Source organism: Plectropomus leopardus, chromosome 18, assembly GCF_008729295.1.
Source record: "Plectropomus leopardus isolate mb chromosome 18, YSFRI_Pleo_2.0, whole genome shotgun sequence".
Classification (NCBI taxonomy): Eukaryota; Metazoa; Chordata; class Actinopteri; order Perciformes; family Serranidae; genus Plectropomus; species Plectropomus leopardus.
Genome location: NC_056480.1, coordinates 11402718 through 11424702, shown reverse-complemented (window position 1 = coordinate 11424702; position 21985 = coordinate 11402718). Strand labels below are relative to the sequence as shown.

At 38.7% G+C, this 21985-nt stretch overlaps 1 protein-coding gene across 1 annotated transcript in view; it reads left to right on the top strand.

Moving 5' to 3' along the window:
- Positions 1 to 17826, top strand: part of thrb (thyroid hormone receptor beta) — a 121658-nt gene extending 103832 nt beyond the window's left edge. The window contains exons 5-11 of the mRNA XM_042506649.1: positions 3865 to 3965; positions 4080 to 4227; positions 5498 to 5703; positions 6767 to 6853; positions 7228 to 7374; positions 9390 to 9648; positions 11325 to 17826. Of these exons, the coding sequence (XP_042362583.1) occupies positions 3865 to 3965; positions 4080 to 4227; positions 5498 to 5703; positions 6767 to 6853; positions 7228 to 7374; positions 9390 to 9648; positions 11325 to 11566 (1190 nt within the window). The 3' untranslated portion in view covers positions 11567 to 17826. The remainder of the gene's footprint in view (positions 1 to 3864; positions 3966 to 4079; positions 4228 to 5497; positions 5704 to 6766; positions 6854 to 7227; positions 7375 to 9389; positions 9649 to 11324) is intronic.
- The last annotated feature ends 4159 nt before the right edge of the window (positions 17827 to 21985 follow it).

Sequence of the window (21985 nt, the reverse complement as noted above, 5' to 3'; positions counted from 1 at the left end):
CCCTGATTATCCGTATTTCTTCATAATCCTGCACAGTGCCGTATTGATTGTGTCTTTTCTGAAAGACGTGATGGGAAGCGTGCAGACTGGCTGCATTTCAGAGAGTTCATATAAGTACAAGCAGCAGGGATTTTAAAGCCAAAACTGCACGCATCTTTGCTCAGACTTCACCATGTGTTCACGTTTTGTGTTGGTGGGTTAGGGGTTCATGTTGCTGCTCCAATAACCAGCAAGACATTCCGTGTTCTGGTATTTGATCGTCTTAAGAAGATCGCAGGCAATTGCGTGATCAAATCTGGCCCACTCTGTTTCTTAAAGGAGCTTTACAAAAGACCGCAGGAGCGAAAAGTTACTCTAACTGTGGTGTAGTTTGTCTAAAATGTAAAATGAAATGCAGGTGTTAAGATAAACTTTACAACTGACCACCATTACTTTTGGATTCCTTGATAAGTAGACAGCATCAGACGAGACCTCTGCTGGACATTAATAAATATTTATTAATAATATTCCTTAGTATATCATTATTTCTTTGCTTCTCTGTGATCAGTTTGGGGCTGTCTCCGTAAAGCTGGAAAAAAGAGTTTCACCTTAATAAGACTCAAATTACAGTGTTTATTAAATGTTGGGACCCAACATTGTTTCACAGTATTATTTTTTATTTGTCACCAATATGATTTTACATATGTCTTGGTACTTGTACGTAAGTGGAGGCATGTTCAGTTTGTTTATTTTCCCTAATGTATCTTAAAAAGATACTGAACGATGCAGTTAGTCTGTAAATCAGACGGAGCTATAATGGACTACCTATGAACCACAAGTCCCTTCAATAAATATGCTTAGCAAATCTCCTCCAACAGTACAAATATTAGACTTTGTGTAATATTGTCTGTAGTTTTCAAATATTTTTTTACATCACAGTATAAGTGCAATCTTTGCCCAGAATAACAGCATTGACTAATTCCATTGAATAAATATCAGCTATTAAAATGTCAAACAAAGTACTTCTGCAAATGGAAAGTGAAAGCAATGATATAAATTATTTTTAACAATAATCACAATCAACAGGCAAGATGAATACGTTTGGTTCAGTACTAACTGCAGTATTATCCATACCTTCAAGTTAACAGTAAATACACACAATTGGAAGCTTCTTCTTTTTTGTTTCTGTTAGATTTTTGTGTGTTTGTATTTGTGTTTTTTTCAGTAACTTCATTTCTTAGATCCCCTTTACAGAGCAACCTGTGATGGGGACATATGACGAAACATTATTGAAAAGGGCATTATGAATCCCAACAGATACGCATCCTCGCCATAAGGCTTATCCCATATTTATTGAGCAAGAAGCCTAATCAATATGGCTGAGAATAATAATCAATAGCATGAGTATGGCCGAGTGTCCAGGATAATAGGTGTATTATCTGAAACAGATCACGCAATGTGACACTCAGTGTGTCGCTCACATGTCTTACACTGTGGGGAAACGGTATTGATTCTTTTTAAAATTATAGCATTTATTTTGTAAGATTTCAACATCAAAGGTACAGTAACAGTCGATTAATGAAGTATTTCTGAAGTATAGAAAAGACTTAACTTTATTGTTTTTTTTGTGGGCTTTGTTTGTTGTTTTTTTATTGTTTTTTTATTGTAATTCTTAAAATAAAAGTAGAACTTTAATTTTATATAGCATTAGTGCGTACAGCTAGACATAGGCCATTTACATGTTTGGTATTAAAATAATAATTTATTCTCTCAAATTTCTCAGTTATCTAAATTCAGTTTACTTTTTATTCTGGTCTTTATCATTTATTTGGAAAAAAAAGTGTTTTTTATTCTCAATAAGTTGCATTCTTTCCAGCAGTTAAATGCAAGGTACAGTCTTAATGATGGAAAGTCAGGGTTATGTGTGTAAAATACAAAACCCTTCTTAAAATCTGTGTGTGTCATAACATTCACTAAATAGCTGGCAGGAATAATTATATGGCACTGACCTAAGCGAGCTTATTTACGGATTCTGTTTAAAATACCCACAGGATAAGTTAAGGGGTTAATACACAAAGGTTAAAGGTTAAGGGGTCAGGAAAGGTATTAGGGTGATGAGAACTTCTAATTCTTACATGATATGAGAACCCTCGTCAAAAAGATTTTAAAGATAAGTCCGAGTTTTCTTGGAAGTTTTCTCCGCTTTCTTTGGAATTGTTTTCTAGTCGGTGTTGTTAGATGTAGGTGCAACACGCGAGGTCTTAATCTGTGACATCGCCACTGTCTGTGGCACATTGAGGATTTGTGGAGTGTAAGATTAGAGCTCTACGTCGTCATAAATCTCTGCTTCCCAATTCGGCCGTGTTGTGGCGGGTGGGGCAGTTGCTAGGTGCAGTCTGTGGTCTGTGGACTTGGTGGATGAAACGTTTGTGCGTCTACGTAGGGTCAGCCTCTATAAAGTTTTTTTCCAAACCAAGAAACTTCTGATAGTCACATTCACATGGCTTGATGCTTTTTCTTGGACCTGACTTATTGTTTTTGGATCCTGCGAAGAATTTTCTTTTTGGAGAATGGGAAGTTGTCGGAATTGAAACAGAACTTTTTATGGTTCTCTGCTGTGGCTCTCCATGATGAACTACTGCATACCAGACATGTACGAGATGCCTCACACTGGGGTGGGAGGCTACACGGTGCAGGGCGGCGGGGAACACTGCATGTACCCGGGTGAGGGACCCGGGTACGGACACTGTGACCCCCAGCCGCTGCATCATCCACCCTGCATGGAGCAGGCTTGGCCGCCCAGCCAGCACTACTCTTGCTCATACGCTGGTGGACCTCCTGTTTTTAAGAGCGAGTTTTGCAGCATGGAGATTCCTCTCAGTCATTACCAACATCAGCCTGAGTATTTCTCTGAGTTCAAACCTGACTTCTCACACCTGCAGTGGATGCAGGGGGTGCACAAAAAAGGTATGACATCCAGATTGGGATTGTTTACAAGTTCTTGGGTATTTTTGGTTAAGTGTTAAAGTGACTGATGTAGTTTCTATTGTTTTGTGGTCGTCTTTGTAGATTGTGTGTGAGGTATATGGGTTTTTAATATTCTTTTGTAAGAAGTGTTGACTCCTCTTTGATCAATGAATCAATCAATGTCTGGGATTTAATCATAAATCCAAGATTTAAGGCGTCATGCAGTGGCAGGACTTGGCTCATCTGATGCTCAGAGTATTTGACTGAGGCGGGGTTCCTTATTGATTGATGGAGAGGCAACAGAAGGCTGATGCGAGATGTATTATTGCTTTCTTAACAACCCCCCTGAAAAAAGGTATTGATCAGTTTGCTAACCTCCAGTCCCCGAATCTGCAATGGGGTCAAAGCACTGAACTCATTAAGCCAAATCCCAAAATTGAGCCAGGTGTTAACCAGAAGCAGATGTCGGTGCTAATCAAGTATTAGAACTGCTAACACACGAATCAGCCTACTTTTAACTGTGCTTATGTGACTTTTCGAGGCCGCTATATTACTTAACCTGTTTGCACCTATGTGTTAGGAATGGACACAAAGGAACAGCTGATATACTGTACAAAGTATATAGATAGTTTGTCTTTGATCCCCACAATTTCATTTTCACTTTCTCTATCTGAAAAGAAAAAGAAGCAAAAAACATTACATTTAAATAAAATGTAAAATGAAAAAAATCTGATATTACAATTCAAATTAAAGTTAATTTCAGGTTAGCGTCAACTAAAATCTGGTCGAAAACACAAGTATGTGAGATGCCCCAGTGAATTAAACCACAGCAGTTACCGAAAATATTTCAGACTACAAATCCAGTGACCTTTTTTCCCCCAATAAAATATAATGTTAACCATTTTTTCTTCTCTCCAGGGTACATTCCAAGTTACCTGGACAAGGATGAGCTATGTGTAGTGTGCGGGGACAAAGCCACAGGCTATCACTATCGCTGCATTACCTGTGAAGGGTGCAAGGTAACACAAGCGAGTCTTGTTTCGTTTGTTTTTGTTTTGTTTTGGGGGGGGTTTCAGCTCATTTTAGTGCATGTTAACAAGGGTTTTCTGGACACCTCCCTATCTGCTCTCAAGGGTTTCTTCAGGCGGACCATCCAGAAGAATCTCAACCCGACCTACGCTTGTAAGTACGAGGGAAAATGTGTCATCGACAAAGTGACCAGGAACCAGTGCCAGGAATGTCGCTTCAAGAAGTGCATTGTGGTGGGAATGGCAACCGACTGTAAGTTTTACAGAGAGCCACATGCTGTGGCGGCTACTTTTTTTTGCTTGTTAGTTTATGTGTTTAATGTATCAACCTGCATTGAGACCATAGATGAAACTAGCTTCTTGAAATTTATATCCCGTGCAAATTGCATAATTTAGAGCTCAAATTAGCCAATTTATCAATAAATTGATCAACAGATAATTAATTGGCATATATTTTGATTTTTTGATGCTTTTCTCTTACGTACAATACTAAACTGAATATCTTTGGACTGTTGCTAAGTTACAACCAGCAGCTGGGAAACTGATGCGCATTTATCAATATTTTCTGAAATTTCATGACAAAGATATTAACTAATCAATACAGGGGAATAATTGGCAGATGGATTTATAATGACAACAGTCATTAGATTCATCATTGTTCAAATGGATGAACAGAGGGGTGAAGCATTGTGCTACAGGAGTGTTTTAAGCAGTTCATAAAGGCATGCTGACACTTTCTTGGTAATTTGCAACTATGGTTAACTGTGATTATTCTAATTCTAATTTTTGCTGGCGAAAAAGAGGCTTAAAAACTACTAAAACAAAATATACTTACTGGGGAAAAAAACTCTTTTTTTATGCAACCAAAATGTCAAAAGTAACTTTCATGAGCTACAGACATACTGAAATAGAGATGACCATGATTACGTTACCTAAACAACATTGATACCATGGGAGCAACTTGTAAATAGATAACTCCCACTTGTCACCTAAAGTGGCCAGATTCTTTATTATGAGTAATGTTTAGCCTTTATAAAATTTAAACAGGGGAGTTACATACAAATTTGACCCCGCACAGTTGTCATGACTGTGGAAATTAGCAGAAAATCTTTTTTTTGTATCAGGCCAAATATGTTTATTTCTGTTGTAAAGTTGGATATTTTAACAAAGAGGTCTGTAGGGATTGACTCATTCTTGGATTCAGCCTCAAGTGGCCATTCGAGAAACTGCAGTTTTTGGCGGTTGCTGGTTGGACGCAGCAGTCAAAGCATTTCAAAGCCTCCTAGAAAGAAGTAAAGAGCTTCTTGTGTCTTTTGTGTCTACTATATTGTTAAAGGATTATTATGCTGATTGACTATCAATAAATATCATGCTTTAAGAGTATTTTAGGATTGTAATTTAAGCAGCATTGCCCAGTATTTTCACCCATGTCACCTATTCATCATACTTTCCTTCCTCCTCTCATCCACTGTCATTGTCTCCCTTTTCTTTCTTTTGCCCCTCTCACCCTCCTTTTCCCACAGTGGTTTTGGACGACAGCAAGAGGCTGGCCAAGCGGAAGTTAATCGAGGAGAACCGGGAGCGCCGCCGGAAGGAGGAACTGCAGAAGACAGTGTGGGATCGACAGGAGCCCACCCAGGAGGAGTGGGACCTCATCCGTATGGTGACTGAGGCCCATATGGCCACGAACGCGCAGGGCAACCACTGGAAGCAGAAGCGGAAATTCCTGGTGAGATCTCCTCCCTCCCTCCTCACCACAGCCCTCATTGTATCGATTACCCACTCACCCCCGACCCCCACCCTCACCTCCCCTCCCACCCCTCACAGACCCTGTACACATCATGCCCCCTGTCTCCTCCACTTCCACCAAAACCACTGTTCCTCTGTTCCCTGTGTTAATATGTCCATGTGTTTTTTTGTATCTCCTTGTAGAGTGGGGAGAATTAGCTGGACGATGGTGAAAAGTGTGTTCCTCAACGCAGCAGCACTTATTTATAATGGAACATCTTATTCTTGTCTTGTTTTTGTGCAATGATCTTTAATCGCTAATACTAATAACTTGCTTCTTTTGTGCTGTTTCATTTTTCTCTCTTTCTGTTTGTAGCTTTTAATTTCATACTTTACCCTTTTATGACTAATTTTGCTTTTCTTTTCTGTAAAGTCTAATCGCTCTCTCCAGATTGAAAGTCCGTTTCAGCTGTTGACTTGGGTTTCTGTGGTATGATCAGAAAGAAGCACAAAACTGAATTAATTTTTTTTTTTTTTTTTTAGGATCTCGTTGGTCATGAATTTCCGAAGACTTGATCAATGAAATTTGTTTCGATCTCCGTAAAAGTCGCTTTCCATGAGTCAATAAACGCGCATTTTGCGAGATCTAATTTTGGCACTTTCATCACATTAGTTGGTGATTTTTAGTAAAACTGTTCTTAAGTAGTACTTTTGGAAACATTTTGTATAATGTGCAAAAAAATCTCTAAAAACTGATCAACTGAAGTTATGATTGATTTAAATCGTATAGATGTCCAATCACGGCTCGGTTTCGCTTAAATAGTCGTCCACGTTTTCGGATAAAATAGTGAATTTCTGTGTCGTCGAGTGCTTCTGAGGACCTGTTTGAAGTCATGGCCCTGAGTCTGAATCTTACCATAGAAACCCATCTTGGATTTCTGTATTCACCTGTTTTCTATCTGCACACTCTTTCATCTGTCTTCAGTTTTAACTTGTTTTCTTTTTAGTTGGCTTGACACGGGTTCTTCATTGAAACTTCACGATTCCTGTTGATTATCCAACAGGTCGAGGAAGCTATGCTTCTTAATGAAATAACATGTAATTTATTCTATACTTCTGACCAGAGTGCAGCGGGGGTGAAGGAAACTAAGGTAAGGACACATAATAATTTCAAAAGTGATTAAATGCCTTTTCAACATGTGCTTGATGCAGTGTTACATGCTTAACACATTTAATGAAGTGCAATAGATATATGAGTGCTACATGTCAGTAGTGATGCGCCCTCATTCACATCATGGCGAAATATTGTCAACTCAAAAGTCAAACGCTTCACTTGCTTTCAAGCTGTCTCATTGTCGTATTTGACCGTGAATGCTTCTCGTCTTAAACTTGAACTCGTTTCATATGTGATGCTAAGATCAATACTGTAATACTCGATAGTAGAAAAGTGTCTACATGCTGTTTTATTTTTTTATTCAAACTTGAAGACTATTCATACATCGACCTTCCCTCTTTTTTCTTTCAGCAAGAGGATATTGGTCAAGCGTCCATGGTCAATACACCTGAAGGAAACAAAGTGGATATAGAAGCCTTCAGTCAGTTTACAAAAATTATCACCCCTGCCATAACCCGAGTGGTGGACTTTGCCAAAAAACTGCCTATGTTTTGTGAGGTAAGTGACAACGTTTAACAAAATGTAGATAGACATAGTTGTAGAAAGTTCTAGCGCCTCCTCTGCCGGCACAGCGGCATTCGAGGAAAAGCTGAAACCTGAGTTTCTAATTCTGCAGTCACGTTACAGTGGATTTACAGTGAAGCCGCCAATGAACGTGGCTATTGTTGGCTTATCACAGATATATTGGCACCATGAATGTCAGCCAACCAGACTAGGTCAAACGCTAGAGCGCTTTTAGTTTGAAACAGGAAGCAGCGGCATTTATTCAGTCACAGTTTGCCCTGCTTTTGTTGACCAGCCAAACAATTATGTAAAAACATTTTAAAATGAAAAACAATACCCTTAGACACACCTTCACAATAAAAGAGAACTGCCCTCTTTCGAGCTGTACCCACAGATCATTTAACACGACCCCCGTCTCCTCCTCAGCTCTGGTTGAGGCTGCGCAGCCACTATCAGAGCCGAATTCTGCTGATGTCAATAGTTTATAAAACAGGTGAATGAATCAGCCAGACCAATTAATTGGTCAACCTCTAGTCACGGGTTGTTTCTGAGGTGGCAGCACCTGTTCTGATATCTTAAAACGTAATATTTAATAAAATCTCTCATACTTTTAAGGTTTGTGTTTCATGCAGACATGACTGTACTTCAAAAAAACTGATGCTGATGATGTTGATTGATGTTGAACCTCGCTTTCTAACGTCCTAAAATGCCCTTTTGGCCAGGGTTAAATAGCGAATTATGTTACACAATGTTAATGTGACGACAGGATCTGATGATAGCACTGTGGTTTTCTGCACTGAGACAGGAGTATGTGGATGCAGCATGAAGTTGTCACATTTTACTGATGTAGCGGCTGGCTAGGTAATTGGCAACAGAAAATGACTGACTGTCAACGGCATCAACACTTGCATCATCTGTCACTCCAACCAATAGTGAAACTTTATCACTCATACGTCAGACACACAGACAAACTAATGCCTTTACAGGGCTGGTCTTGCCTCTGCGGTCCGGCAAAAAAGTAACATGAAATCCAAAAAAATTAAAATATTAAGTTCTTAAAATCTCAATTATATGTTCAATGTAGACCTCAAATTCTAATAAGACTGTATACCACTCTTTAAGTAAAGTTACAAAGCACTCTAAAACAGAACAACAAAACCATTTCAAAATAAAACATACTAGAATAAAACATTAAAAGAATGCAGAAAAATGTGCGCATCTAATGTCTTTAAGATTGTAATTTAGAGTAAATACTTACAGATGGCAAACAAGGTGTCAAATCCACCAAGAAAGCAAAAAAAACTTTTTTTTTTGCATGTCTAATATATTTTCCATTATCTCTTGAAAGTATTCTTTAAAGAAGTGTGTAATTACTGGTACTTATAGGGAAAATAAGTTAAAGTTATTTTATCTAGTTGTTTATAATGTATTAACAGTATTTTATAAAAACTGCACATAATTAAATATCATCACTGATTTATTATTGATATACTGCATGTTTGATTTTATGATTTCCTGTATCCAAATTGCCCTTTTACATCTTCAGCTTAGCCACTGTTAGCCATTATTTAAATGGTAATGTACAAAGTGAATACTGTTTTTATTTTACATGTAGTAAGAGCCAAATTACGCAGTTCTTTCTCTGAGAAAATCTAGAAATTCTACAGTACTACAGATCAGTAAACCAAAAAAAGATCAGCTTTATTTTTAGAGCAACTATGTCAACTCACAAAGTTAGCATCATCTGCTGCAGATCATTTAATAGCTTGACTTTATTTATGTATTTATATATAAGAATTATGTTGCTACATGTAGTTGCTGCTTCATGCTAGATTTCAGAGAATAATTGTAAATGTTTAGAGAATTTAATGCTCAAAGTTTGTGCCATCATTTACTTTTTTAAACAGTATTTATTTAATTTTTTTTAAATAAGCGCACGCTATTACTACATTACCTGTTTTCTTCTACTAACGATCTTCTACTAATGATTTCTTTCTCTTTTTAATCAGCTGCCTTGTGAAGACCAGATCATCCTGTTAAAAGGCTGTTGCATGGAGATCATGTCACTGCGAGCTGCTGTTCGCTATGATCCGGAGAGCGAAACCCTCACGCTCAATGGCGAGATGGCAGTCACGCGAGGGCAGCTTAAGAATGGTGGCTTAGGCGTAGTATCGGATGCCATCTTCGACCTTGGCGTGTCGCTGTCCTCCTTTAACTTGGATGACTCTGAGGTGGCTCTTCTACAGGCCGTCATCCTGCTTTCATCTGGTAAGTAACAAGTGTCGGGACTCTCATCACGCAGGCATACATGAGCTCATTAAGAGGCTTCTTATTTTAGCCTGTTATTCTTTACATTACTGGAAACCATTTTCCAACGTCCCAAAGCATTTTTTATTAGTCTTATCTGAGAGACCAGTGAAGCAGTAGTTTTTTAATGGCATTATACACACAAAAATACAACAAAATGAATCCTAAAAGGTCACTTGTCCTGCTGTTTCAAAAGCAATGTCGTCTTTTCAGTAATGCTTTGTTCCCTCCTGCACAGATTGTGCGAACAGTTTTTGTTTTGTTTTTTACATGAAATCCATACAAGCCACAGTTCAGTCGATTAATCACCATAATCATTTTGGGGAGCTTTGCCCAGCTCGCTTGGTTTTGGCTCCAGCACCATTTCTCTGTGTGACGCTCTGCATCTCATTGAAGATCAATACTGTTCTGCTGTGTGTTGTACATGTAGACATGACACGGGGTGAACCTGCCCATCTGTCTTGTCTTCTACAGTAGCCACTAGAGTTTAATCAATACAACATTTCTGAGGCAAAAAGGCTTGATTGAAAAATGGCACTTCGAGCTTTAATAACTGTCTTTAAAGTTGTTGACATTTTTTGTCGAAAACTTTATTTTAAAAAATGAAATTATTTACCATTTTTATTAGAAAAGCCTCTGAAATGAAACATTACGTTGAATGTAGAAAAAGATTGTATCGTATTGTGTAATCATTTTTTAACTCTAGATAGGTATAAAGTTCACAACAGACCATTTGGGTGATAGTTTTACTAATCACCTTTTTTTCTACAAATAAGTTAAGTTTCTTAGTTTGTTTTGTTTTGTTTTGTCGTTTTTTTTTTACTGGCTGCTTGTGTTTCTTGCACCATTGGACTAACTATGACTAGCCATGTTGCAGCATTTGCAGCCAACCTATTAACATGTTAGCACAGTGTTATTAATAATGGAAATAATGGTCTAATCTGTAAGAGCCATGTTATGCTTTAACCCTGACAAACCAACACAGTCTCACAGAAATACGTGAAATGACATGACCTCTTAACAGAGTATTGCGTGAAAATGTATGTTATTTATAAACTGTGCCACGAATAAATTCATCTCCTGAATCAACTAACTATTAATTCTATTTGTTCCCAGAAAGACAACAGTTAATTCTCCAGATCCACTTTGTTGACAATCCGACAGCATCCAATCAAGTTGTAGAAGAGAACACAGAAAAACGAATGTTATGTTACTGAGCACCAGTTGGAAAAAAAAGATACAGAAGATAATTTCATTTGGGTACAAAAACTATGTGGTGGTCAGCAAAAACGTATTGCTGTGTGCAAAATGCGTAGGTTTAACATTAAAGAAGGAGACGCACCAACCACCAATAATTTGTATTAAAAAAAGTTTTTAAAAAATGGGTGGATTTTTTTTAAGGATTTCTTGGGGTTTTAATGATCACACTGTTGTTAAAAATGTCACGAGACTTGCTTAACACACAATAGCTTGTTTAGAACTCGACACTCAAAGTTTAATGAGTCTTGACTTGGGACTTGCCTGTCATGATATGGGACTTAAATGCAAAGACTCGAGACTTACTTGTGACATGTAAAACAACGACTTGGTCCCACCTCTGCTAACTGAGATACTGATTCACGTCTTCTTGTCATCAGATCGGCCGGGCCTGAGTAGCGTGGAGCGCATCGAACGCTGCCAAGAAGAGTTCCTGCTGGCCTTTGAACATTACATCAACTACCGCAAACACAAATTGGCGCATTTCTGGCCCAAGCTGCTAATGAAGGTGACGGACCTGCGGATGATCGGCGCCTGCCACGCCAGCCGATTCCTTCACATGAAAGTGGAGTGTCCCACCGAGCTATTCCCTCCTCTCTTCCTGGAGGTCTTCGAGGACTGACCAATGGATTTTAGTGTATGTGTGTGTGTGCATGTATGTGTGTGTGTAAGTATGTGTGTGCATACGTCAGCGCCTGGGCACCCTGGTGGTCTCAGGGGTGGAACCAGCAGAAGGCCCGTCACAATGAACTTTCTATTAGCACTACTGAGTGTCACTTCATTCCATAGTTTAGGAGTAGCTCTCTGGTCTAGTTTTGGATGGAACCATTCCTTACAGTGCGGGTACATGTGAATAGCATTTTGCTCTTTTTTTTCTTTTTTTTTTTTGTTTTGTTGTTGTTAATGTTGTGGATATAACCTCTCACCTCGGATTTTACTCTAGTTTTTTTTTTTTGTGTTGATGATTGTACAGTTTGCATAATGGTGATTTTATCAACACTTGTTCATTCATTAGAAACCATGCAGATGTTGTATTTTCCTTCCTTTATGTTGAAAAACTCAAGATGGCTGCTCACCTGACACACATAATAAGACGTTGGTAGTGATCCGTTAGCCCTTTCCCCCCACCTGCTCGACTTTATCAGACCTATTTGTTGGTATATTAACTGGCATATAGTCAGTCACCCATCTGGTGAGTGTATGAACTGTTCAGTGCCGCACCATCATACTATGACCTGACCCACGAACAGCAACACTTACTCTAATGGTCGACAGCTCACAGGCCTTTGTAAGTCGCACATAGGGGTAGCCACACAACACAAGTCGCAATGCGGCGTTCTAGAAATGTCGGAAGAATTTGAATTTTGCAGAGTAGGAACTCGAGGCAAAGAAAGAAACCTGGGCAAGATTTGGCAACATTAACTTTTCTGAGATGGCGTTATTTGACGGCACATCTATCCAGCAGCATACTCTGTTAACACTACACAACAATACTGTTTATAATCCTCAAAACAAGAGTTCATTTTTCAGTTAAGTACGACCATAATTCTGCCCAATACCCGCCTTTGTTGTAAGGAGCTAAACATGAAGGTTTGAATTGTGAAGGCTGGCAAACTTTGCTAAATATCATGGACCACTTTAGGCGTTGCGTTAAGTCAGGATATTAGGGCCATTGCAGAAGAAAAAAAAAACCTCATAAAAAGAAAGGGGATGGTATTTTGGGAAAATAGTCAAATTTATAAGATTTATTTTGGAAATGTGAGTAAAAAGCATCTGCCAAATGAATGTAAAGAATTTGACACCTAAATAAGTAATATAAGAGACGGATTTTATACATTTATTGAAGTACACCACGTAGCTTTGCCTTTGACATGTATGTTCACGTTTGTAGAAAATTTCAAATTAAAAAATCTGGTCATTTATATCAAGCAAAACCCATTCTAAAGAGCTTCTTCATGAGTATTAATGATGCTGAATTGAGGAGTTAATGCTAATGGAATAGACAAATCATATTTTAGTTTATATTAAGAGACTATAATGTTCATATGTAACGTTTATTCATTTTAACCAAAACGCTTTTTGGTTGCAGCGCTCCAACAGCATTTATATAGTAACTAAGATATTTATATATAATCTAAGCAACTACTCAAAGTGCTTTACAACATAAGCACCATTCAGCCATTTACGCACACATTCATACATTGGTAACCATGGCGACCATACATTTGGAAGTAATTTGGGGTTCAGTATCTTGCTCAAGATATGAATGACTGACACTTCCGATTGGTAGACGACCAAGCGCTCTACCTCCTGAGCCACAACCATCCAAGCTCTGCGACTTCTTATTTGTTAGTATTTGTTATTTATTCTATGTCTTATGTTGTAGCAAAGAGAATATCTTTTTGGAGTTTGGAGGATTGGTTCAACAAAATATGCAATTTGATGATCATCAAATTAGTCAAAAAATTAGTTTATTGCAGTCCTTAACAGATGCATTATTTATAATCCAGTATTTAGAATGGCATAAGTACATCGATCCATGGCCCTAATACTCTGTCGCAGCTGCATTTGGAAAGAAAAAAAAACAGTATTTTGGTGAAAGAAACCTTGCTTGTGTCCATGTATTTTTGGCCTCATTTTTACAACCAACCATGCAAACACACTATGGTTGTAATTTCAAACCACCCATTGTTGATTCAAACTTCCGACATTGACAGGAACGCAGCAGTAGCATTGAAATGAGCCTGTTCCATATTGCCAGAGACTGGTCAGGACTAACTAAAGCACATAATGACACTGATGTCAGGAAAAGACAATCATAGAGTACTCGTTTTTTGTGTGACAATGCCACATGCTGTGCCAAAATCAAGTGAATGATGCCCTCCTTATTGTATCCCTGCTGGGCTTGACTGGTTATGCTATCTAGTGCATGCCACTCGCACAGAGTCGTCCCTCGGACTCGTGTTTTAGTCCACATTTGCAGCTTCTACAGTGCAACCGGTATGAGTTTTAATGTGTTTCATCTCGGCCATGTTGCCTCACAAGTCCCACATACAATGATTTTAACCGTCTTTTTTTTCTCACAACTCCCTGAATATGGGGTATGTTGAAATAGTGACGTCATGGTGCTATTGTGGGTCGGGGAAATGGCTGGTTGAACTTTATTGTTATTAACATGCAGAAATGAACATTATCTGTTTGTATAACAGCCCACCACCTTCTTATGATGGCATGCGTATACACTAACACACAAACATGCAGATACAGTACAAACGTCAACCTGTACACATACTGTACACATGCACATATATGCATGTGCCTCGAAAACATATGGGTCGGACCCCACCACTGTGACCAACCGGTGGGATTTGGAGGCCAAGTGAACATTGGCTGACCCAAAACAGTATGATTCATCATCAGCACGGTACACTGAGAAAGCTGGTGAGATTGTGAAAACGTAGCGCTCTTTCCTTTCTTTTACTTTAGCCGGTATGTCTTTTTTTTGTTGTCGTTCTAAAAGCCTCCCTGGTATTGTTGTTTGCAATGTGACAAACATTTGCTCTGTATATCTCGCTTTCTCAAGCTTCACACTACTCCTCAAAGCAGCTTGTGTTTTTTTCCCCCCTCTTTTCTGTGAAGTGATGCCTTTTATCAAAGCAATAGACTTGCTGCAGTGTTTGAATGACCCGGACCTCACACACACACCTCGCAAACTGTACAGACTAAAAAAATAAAAATGCACAGACAATCAGAGGGAGAGAGATTGATGGGGGAGCTGGCACCCGGGCTCAGGCGGACCCAGTTGACAAATAGGGCTGGGCCATGCTGAGCCAGAGCCATTTGGAAAAGTAACATTGGCCACGTTTACATGCACCCCTGTTGTCCATTGTCCTGTTGAGGTCATCTCTATGTCAGGGTGTTTGCAGGAACCTTTGATAGCCGTGACTGAGCCTGCCTGGTGCCACTGGTAAACCAGTTAACAGAGTAGTCCTGGTAGACAAAACATAACAAAGATCAAAACAGATGTCCCATTAGTTACTACTCACTGTTGTTTATGCTTGATAGACACACTGAATAAGAAGAATGTGTGAATGTCAGTTACCACAAGCAGTGACTAGATGAACAAAGAGGGGAAGATATATCTGGTCAGTTGTCACATTCGGGGCTGGTTGCACATATTGTAGACCAATCTATAGACTTAGGTCAGTCTTAATTCTTAGGCTTGTCTAATGGCCCTTTTCAACCGAATACTCCCAGGAACTGAACTCAGGAACTGAATGAGGACTTAAAGATCCCTTTGTTGCATTTGTGTTTGCATCTGAAGAACTGTGAGGATTAGACTTGCATCTTACATTGGCAAATTAGTCCTAAAAAGTATTAAAAGGAATAAAAAAGTATGACTTTGTTTGAGACTTAATTTCTTAATGCAATGAGATGACAACACCATTATCTGGTTGTCTTTTGTAATGTACTCCTATGACTGGTGGATGTGCATTGAAACAAAACTTGTGCTTACTCTTACCTCTTTATTGAACTTTATAGACTTTTCAGCTAGTCTCAGAAATTCGGCTGCATCAACAACATGGAAAGAAATTCCCATGCTAAGCCCCATGCTGTTCTAGCAACAAGTGTTGCTTGGTCGCTTGGTCGTGTTCTGTAGCAGTTTGGAAGCTTGTTCTTGACAGAGGTAGGACCAGGTCATTGTTTTGCAAGTCACAAGTATGTCTCCAGTGTTTGCACACAAGACCCAAGTCAAGACAGGCAAGTCCCAAGTCAAGTATCAAATCAAGACTGTCAAGTCCCAAATCAAGTACCAAAACAAGACAGGCGAGTCTAGAATCAAGCCCCAAGTCAAGATAGGCAAGTCCCAAATCAAGTTCCAACAAGTCCCAAGTAGAGACGGAGAAGTCCTGTGTCAAGTCCAAAGTCCTTATTAAAATTTGCATATTAGTTTGTTGGAAGTTGTTGCATCTCCATCTGTAATTTTATACCCGTGTGTTTTGCATACCTTAATTAGTATTTGTTGACTAACACTTAGCTTTTGTACATGAATGACTTAGTCAGTGGTATCATTTTTTTCCCACTAGTACTCAGTACTGTTATTACATCATGGTTCTCTCCTGCAACATGATTGGATCCTACTGAATTGGTTTCAACAAAGTGGATAATTTGGGAACGTTTGTATCGACTTGCTGGAATGGATTAGGGTTAAAGTCTCAGGAAATGAAGGGGATTTAAATGATTCATGGCACAGTTTTTAAATAACAAACTTTTTAATCTTTGGGCTCGGGGGAAGGTATCAAGTATTCTAAGGTCAAAAGGCTCAAGTCGTAAATCATTGGTGCTAAAGACCGAGTGGAGTTGCAAGTCTTTCTTTTTTTAAAATTTTTTTTTGTCAAGTCTAAACTCATGAAATATGTGACTCTAGTCTGACTCGAGTCCACACCTCTGGTACTTGACCCGTCTGCGGCATCAGTACTTAAACTCCACCCTGATAGCTGCTGGACCTTCAACACATACTACCTCAGGAGTAGAGACAAAGTATGACCGAGGAACCAAATCTGGAACTATATTTCAGGGTTCCTGCACAGGTTAAGGGCCACAATGAGAGTTGCACAAAATAAAAATGGAGTCATTTCAAAGTTGCATTAGTTGACTTTTTTTCTGAGACTAAGGGACAGAACTTTACAGCAAGTTGACAGACATACTACGTTGACGTAGAGTTGGTAGGTTGTTGTGGCTAATGTGTTGGCAAAACTATGCACATTTGCTCAACTAGCAGGAACAGAGTAGCACTTGCATTCACTTGGAGTCTTGCTTCTGACCATCTTATTGTCCAATATCTTAACTCCTTTGAGCTCTAGTCTACCATTTTTTAAGGAAAATATCAAACTCTTGATCTACAGGATATTCAGCTTTTTTGCCAGTTCATCACTAACTTTGCCTGTTTGACATTGGGTTGTTGAAAGGGTTTATTAGAGCTTTTTGGCTGAGAGTGGCATAGCTATACATTAAATTCTTATTGTTTACCTAAAACTAAGATTAGCTAAACTACAAGCCTAAAGTTAGCTCGGATATTTCAGAGCAAAAAGAGCTTTTATGGTAACAATTATGTCTGTGTCCCTCTTGACCCACTAACTCTGTAATGTCCCCAACCCACTACTTGGTATATTGAGCATAATTTCTTTGACATGTGTCCAGTGATCTTTCCTTTAGCTCTTCTTAAGGTATTGCAAATGGTTGTGGGATATTTTCAGCAATTTCCTTTGGTAAAAACAAGAGGATTATTTGTACCAAGAACTCTCCCTTCAGTCTTCTGGGCAATGAGTGTAAAATTATGGTTGACGTACATCTGAGCGCATGTTTAAAGATTGTTAAGATTAGACGGTTTTGTGAAATTGAGGACATTGGCATTAGTCTTAAATGTGACTGAAGTTAAATCATTCTCAAATCCGAAGTTTGACAGTCTGTGCAGCCAGCCCTGGGTTCCTCATAGTAAAAATATGAACTTTCAAGGTTAGTGGTTTTTCAGGTGAGTCACAAGGCTCACTCCAAAATGAAACAGATTGCATTCTGAAAGTTTTCTAGGACAGAGTAAATAGTCAGTTCATAACCTTGCTATTTCCCTTAAGGTGTATACTAAGGAACTCACCATATCTTGTGCAAAAGAAAACCAAAATTTATAATTTTACTTACAAACTTGAAAAAACTTCCTATTCAAAAAAGTTAATAAGCCAGATATTAGGGCCGTCTCCTTTAGTCATAACATTTCATCTCATCTCAATCAGGTTGAGTTTGTTTTGGGTTTTTTTTCTTGTTTTTTTTCATAGCACAGCGACCTAAACCTTACCTCACCATTAAATAAACTTCTTAACCTCAAAACGATCACTTTTAGTTGATTGGTGGCAGCACTTCATAACATACTGAAAAAATTGCGATCATTTGACAAGACATGGCCTTATAAAGTTGACATAGCTAAAATATTAGCTATTGCCACTTGCACACCTGCAGACAAGGAGCAAGCATTACTTTGTTTAAGTTGCATTTCTGGTGACCTGATGAATGTAAGTCTGTATTGGCTCAGTCTCTGTTCTGAGAAAAATATCTGGCTTTTAAGCTGCTGCTGTAAGTGCTTCAGTGTGTTCACCAGCTATCCGCTAACTCGTCTGTATGACCTCTGTTGGGGTGGAGGTAGCGCTTAGTTGATAAACCTGAAATCAGCTGCCTGTTTAAAGAGTTGATGAGATTGTGAGACAAAAAAACAGCAATGTTGTTTGCTATGAAACCAAAACAATGAGCTGAAAGATGGTAAAATGCTCAGTAGAGCTGTTGAGCTTTTGGGGATTCTACGCGGGCTCCTCACCACAAGTAACACCTTCACACTACATTGGACTCATTATTCACATTAAATTTTGTTGCTTAAAGCCCAAATAACATCAAAATATAAAATAGAGTAAGTATCCCGAAAGTTAACTTCTTAGTAGTTTATGATGCAAACGTTTGTGTTTTGTAGGTTATGTACAAACTGGAGTTTAATGGCCGTTAGAATATGTTAGATTTTTACACGTTGCACTCATAACCATAATTACTTGAATTATAGTATGCACAGAGCTGTTGGTGCATGTAAACATAGTCAATGCTGCCTGCTGGTTCAGATGATGTTTACTGTTCCTGAAAAGGTGTCAGCACGCTGTTACCTCTCCCACGAGTTGTTGCTTTTAAGGTTACTCAGTTACAAACCATTAGCAAGAGAGAAAAGCTATTTTACAGTACAAAGGAAAAAGGATGTATATTTTCAGACTGCAGATTTTTTTTACGGATGTTGTTCGCATAATATGAACATATTGTTTTGCATAGCGTAAAAAAAAATACAGTATCTTGCTCTCAAATCCATTTCCACATCTCTGCAAAAGTACTATGAGCAAGACATTATGAATCATAAAAAAAAATATTAATGCAGCATTAGTTCCACTATTTAAAAGATAACTGTAGCTGGAATTCACTGTCAGTATAAAGCAGCACAGCTAAATACATTTAAAGAGTAACGAAACCCCAGAATTATGGCTTAAGTGCCTCGGTCCCAGAAATTAAAAAAAGAAGTACCCACAGGAACAGTGTCGTAGCCTCATAAGATCATCCTGACGAAGTGTGCTCGATATTCTGTTTCACTCTGTATCAGCCTGGACTCACAGCTGCCCCAAACTTTTTCTAGAAATTACAATCCATTCGGGCCAATTAGGGATCTGCGTCGTAGTTGACAACATAAGCAGTCAGGGACTGCGTTGTTGTAGATGACAAGATATGCAGGCCGCTGTTTGCAAAACAGTAATGACAGCTCCTGGAGCAACAAGCACTAACCAGGCCCCAAGGAAAGCTGCTTCCCCTTGCAGTAATTTCTCACTGGCCACTTGTAGTATTGCAGCAAAAAATCCCCTACGGCCCACAAAGTATTTTCCCCAAAGACCATTATATGAGATACGTTAATAAAACTGTTGACAGGAAATCTCGAACTGCAAATAAGGTCAATTGTAAATCTTTCTATTCTGAATTTTTGAGCCATGGTGGGTTTTGTATTTGTAAAACTTTCATTGAAGCCGTTTAAGAATCAAACCATCATAAAAAAAAAAAATTAAAAATAAAATTACAATTTTAGTGTCCATCTTGTGATGCCAAGGACTTTTCCCACAGACCTACATTATGAAGAATTAAGTAAATCAGCGGATGCATTTTTTTTTATGCCAGATTCTCCACATTCCCCGACTCATTTTACTATAGAAGATGGATTCTTTTAGTCCAATAACATTTCAAAAGTCTAGAAGAGCCTCAACAGTAAATTATTTCATCCCCATTCAAGTTAGCAGGCTAAACCTAAGGTTAGCTGCTGAAAGACTTTGCAGTGTGCTTGCTCTATGGGCACCATGATGGAGAAGATTGAGGTAAATTTTATATCTCGACTGACAAATTTTAGAGGCTTCGTGTACCACTGAGAAGCTTTCATAGGAATTAACGCATTCCCGCCTCCATGCGTTTAAACCATTGGAGAGCAGTCGCAAAGAATATTTACAATATGAAAAGAAAAATAATCAATAAAAAAGTCAAATTAATTTATACTAAATGTCAGGATTTGGAACAGGAATCATCACAGACACAACTTAATACCCAATATACATTAATTTCAGCTGAAAAAAAAGGGGTTTGGGGGTTTAGTTACTCTTTAAGGTCAAAGTGTAACCAGCGTCAGAGAAAAAGTCATCCACCGTCAACACAGATTTCTCTCCTTGTGTGTTTGAGTGTATTCTTGTTCAACTCCTCTGTTTAACACGTACTGGAAAACCGTCATGGAGAGAAAGGGAGTGAGGTAAGGGTTGCGTAGGTGTAGGAGTGAATCTGTGGCAGCAAAACAGAAGATGAGAAAATTCTGTTGCAAATTTGCTGTCTTGCACCCGGCATTTACCTGAAACATTGTCCAGTAATGCATTGTCCGACTCTGGGCAGTGCTTTGACATGAACGTGGAGGACTTTGGGAGGAAATTATTTTAATGCTCATGACTGACGATGATTGCAGCTAATGTGAATCGGCTCTTGAGAATAAAGGTGGTTTTGAGAGAAATTGGTTTTGTGCTTTTGTTTTTGTTGCAGTTGTGTAAATGTTCTTACCCTTGTACTAAAATTGCATGTAATTGACAGAAATTTTAATATGTCATTTGTAGGCTGTCTGATTGATCTGCACTGAGAGCTGTTATGATGGTTATGAATTATTGATGTAGTTTTAGGGTGACAGATGCACTCAGCGGATTTATATACAGCAGCAATATGATATAATGCTGATATACATCAGAATTCATGTCAATGAAGGCTGAACCATGAACAGAAATCACAGATCACTTGCATACTATTTGAAAAGTTTACATTGTCAGTTGTTTACAATCAGTATGGCTGACTATACCTTCCAGGAATGAGCTAATCAAGCACAGGGGATGAGAAAGGTGTATCTGCAGGTTTGCAGGCAGTAATTTCAGGACTGCAGACCTTTTCTAGTGCACTATATTTTCCTTTATCTTTCTGATCTTATTAATACTTTTATACCATTGCTTTGAAACGTTTTGAAACGTTTCAAAACCTGTTTGCTCTACATTGGCATCTGCTGGTAGAAGCCTGCATTGCCCCCATGTATCATTGTTTCAAATCAAACTGCTATTAATTTAGTTCTTGTAGGATATGGTGACTATTTCATATCATTATTAACTATGTGACTTGATGACATTGGTCTTACCCTATGCTACAGTTAGTTTTTTGAACATTTTAATAGTTTCATTCATTAATGGAGACTTAATCTGTCTGGGTTTGGTACCGATCACGTGACGTTTCGAAACCCGTCTTGATCATGAATCTATTATAAATTAGTCTCGATCATGGATCTATTATGGATCTACCTGCCGAAGCCGGAAACAGCAAAACGCCATCTCAAGATCTCGTGCGAAAAATATCGCGAGATTAGGGCGACCAATCAGAGCAGCCGCAGTAGCAATAGCATACTAGTTTGAACGTCTTTTTGTTGTGAGTTTGCTGTTAGTTTTGGTGCTTGGATTATTGATTATTTTTGGCTTTACGACATCGGAATTTGGGATTACGGACATCGGACTATCTGCTGAAACCATCGGTTTGACTCCTGCCTGGTTTGAGACTTCGTTTTTTGGACTGAACGAGCTCAAGTTAGTGGCTGGCGAGCTAACAGCTGTTGTGGTGGAAACATCCAGCGATACTAATGTGACCAAATAAGAACTAACTAATCGAGGAAGTCGATGATATTAAAAAGTCATTAAACTTTCTGGCGGAGGAGGTCTCTGCTGTTAGACAATAGCAGAAGAATATCCTGGACCTGGTGGAGGAGGTAAAGTCGCTCAGGCTACTCAATGCGGAGAAAGACAGGCGGATCGCCTACTGGAGAGGAGTGGAGGACTTTGAGCAGTTTATACCAGGAGAAACAACATGATCGTTACAAGGCTTCAGATTAAACCCCGGTCATGCGCTCGGGCGGTGG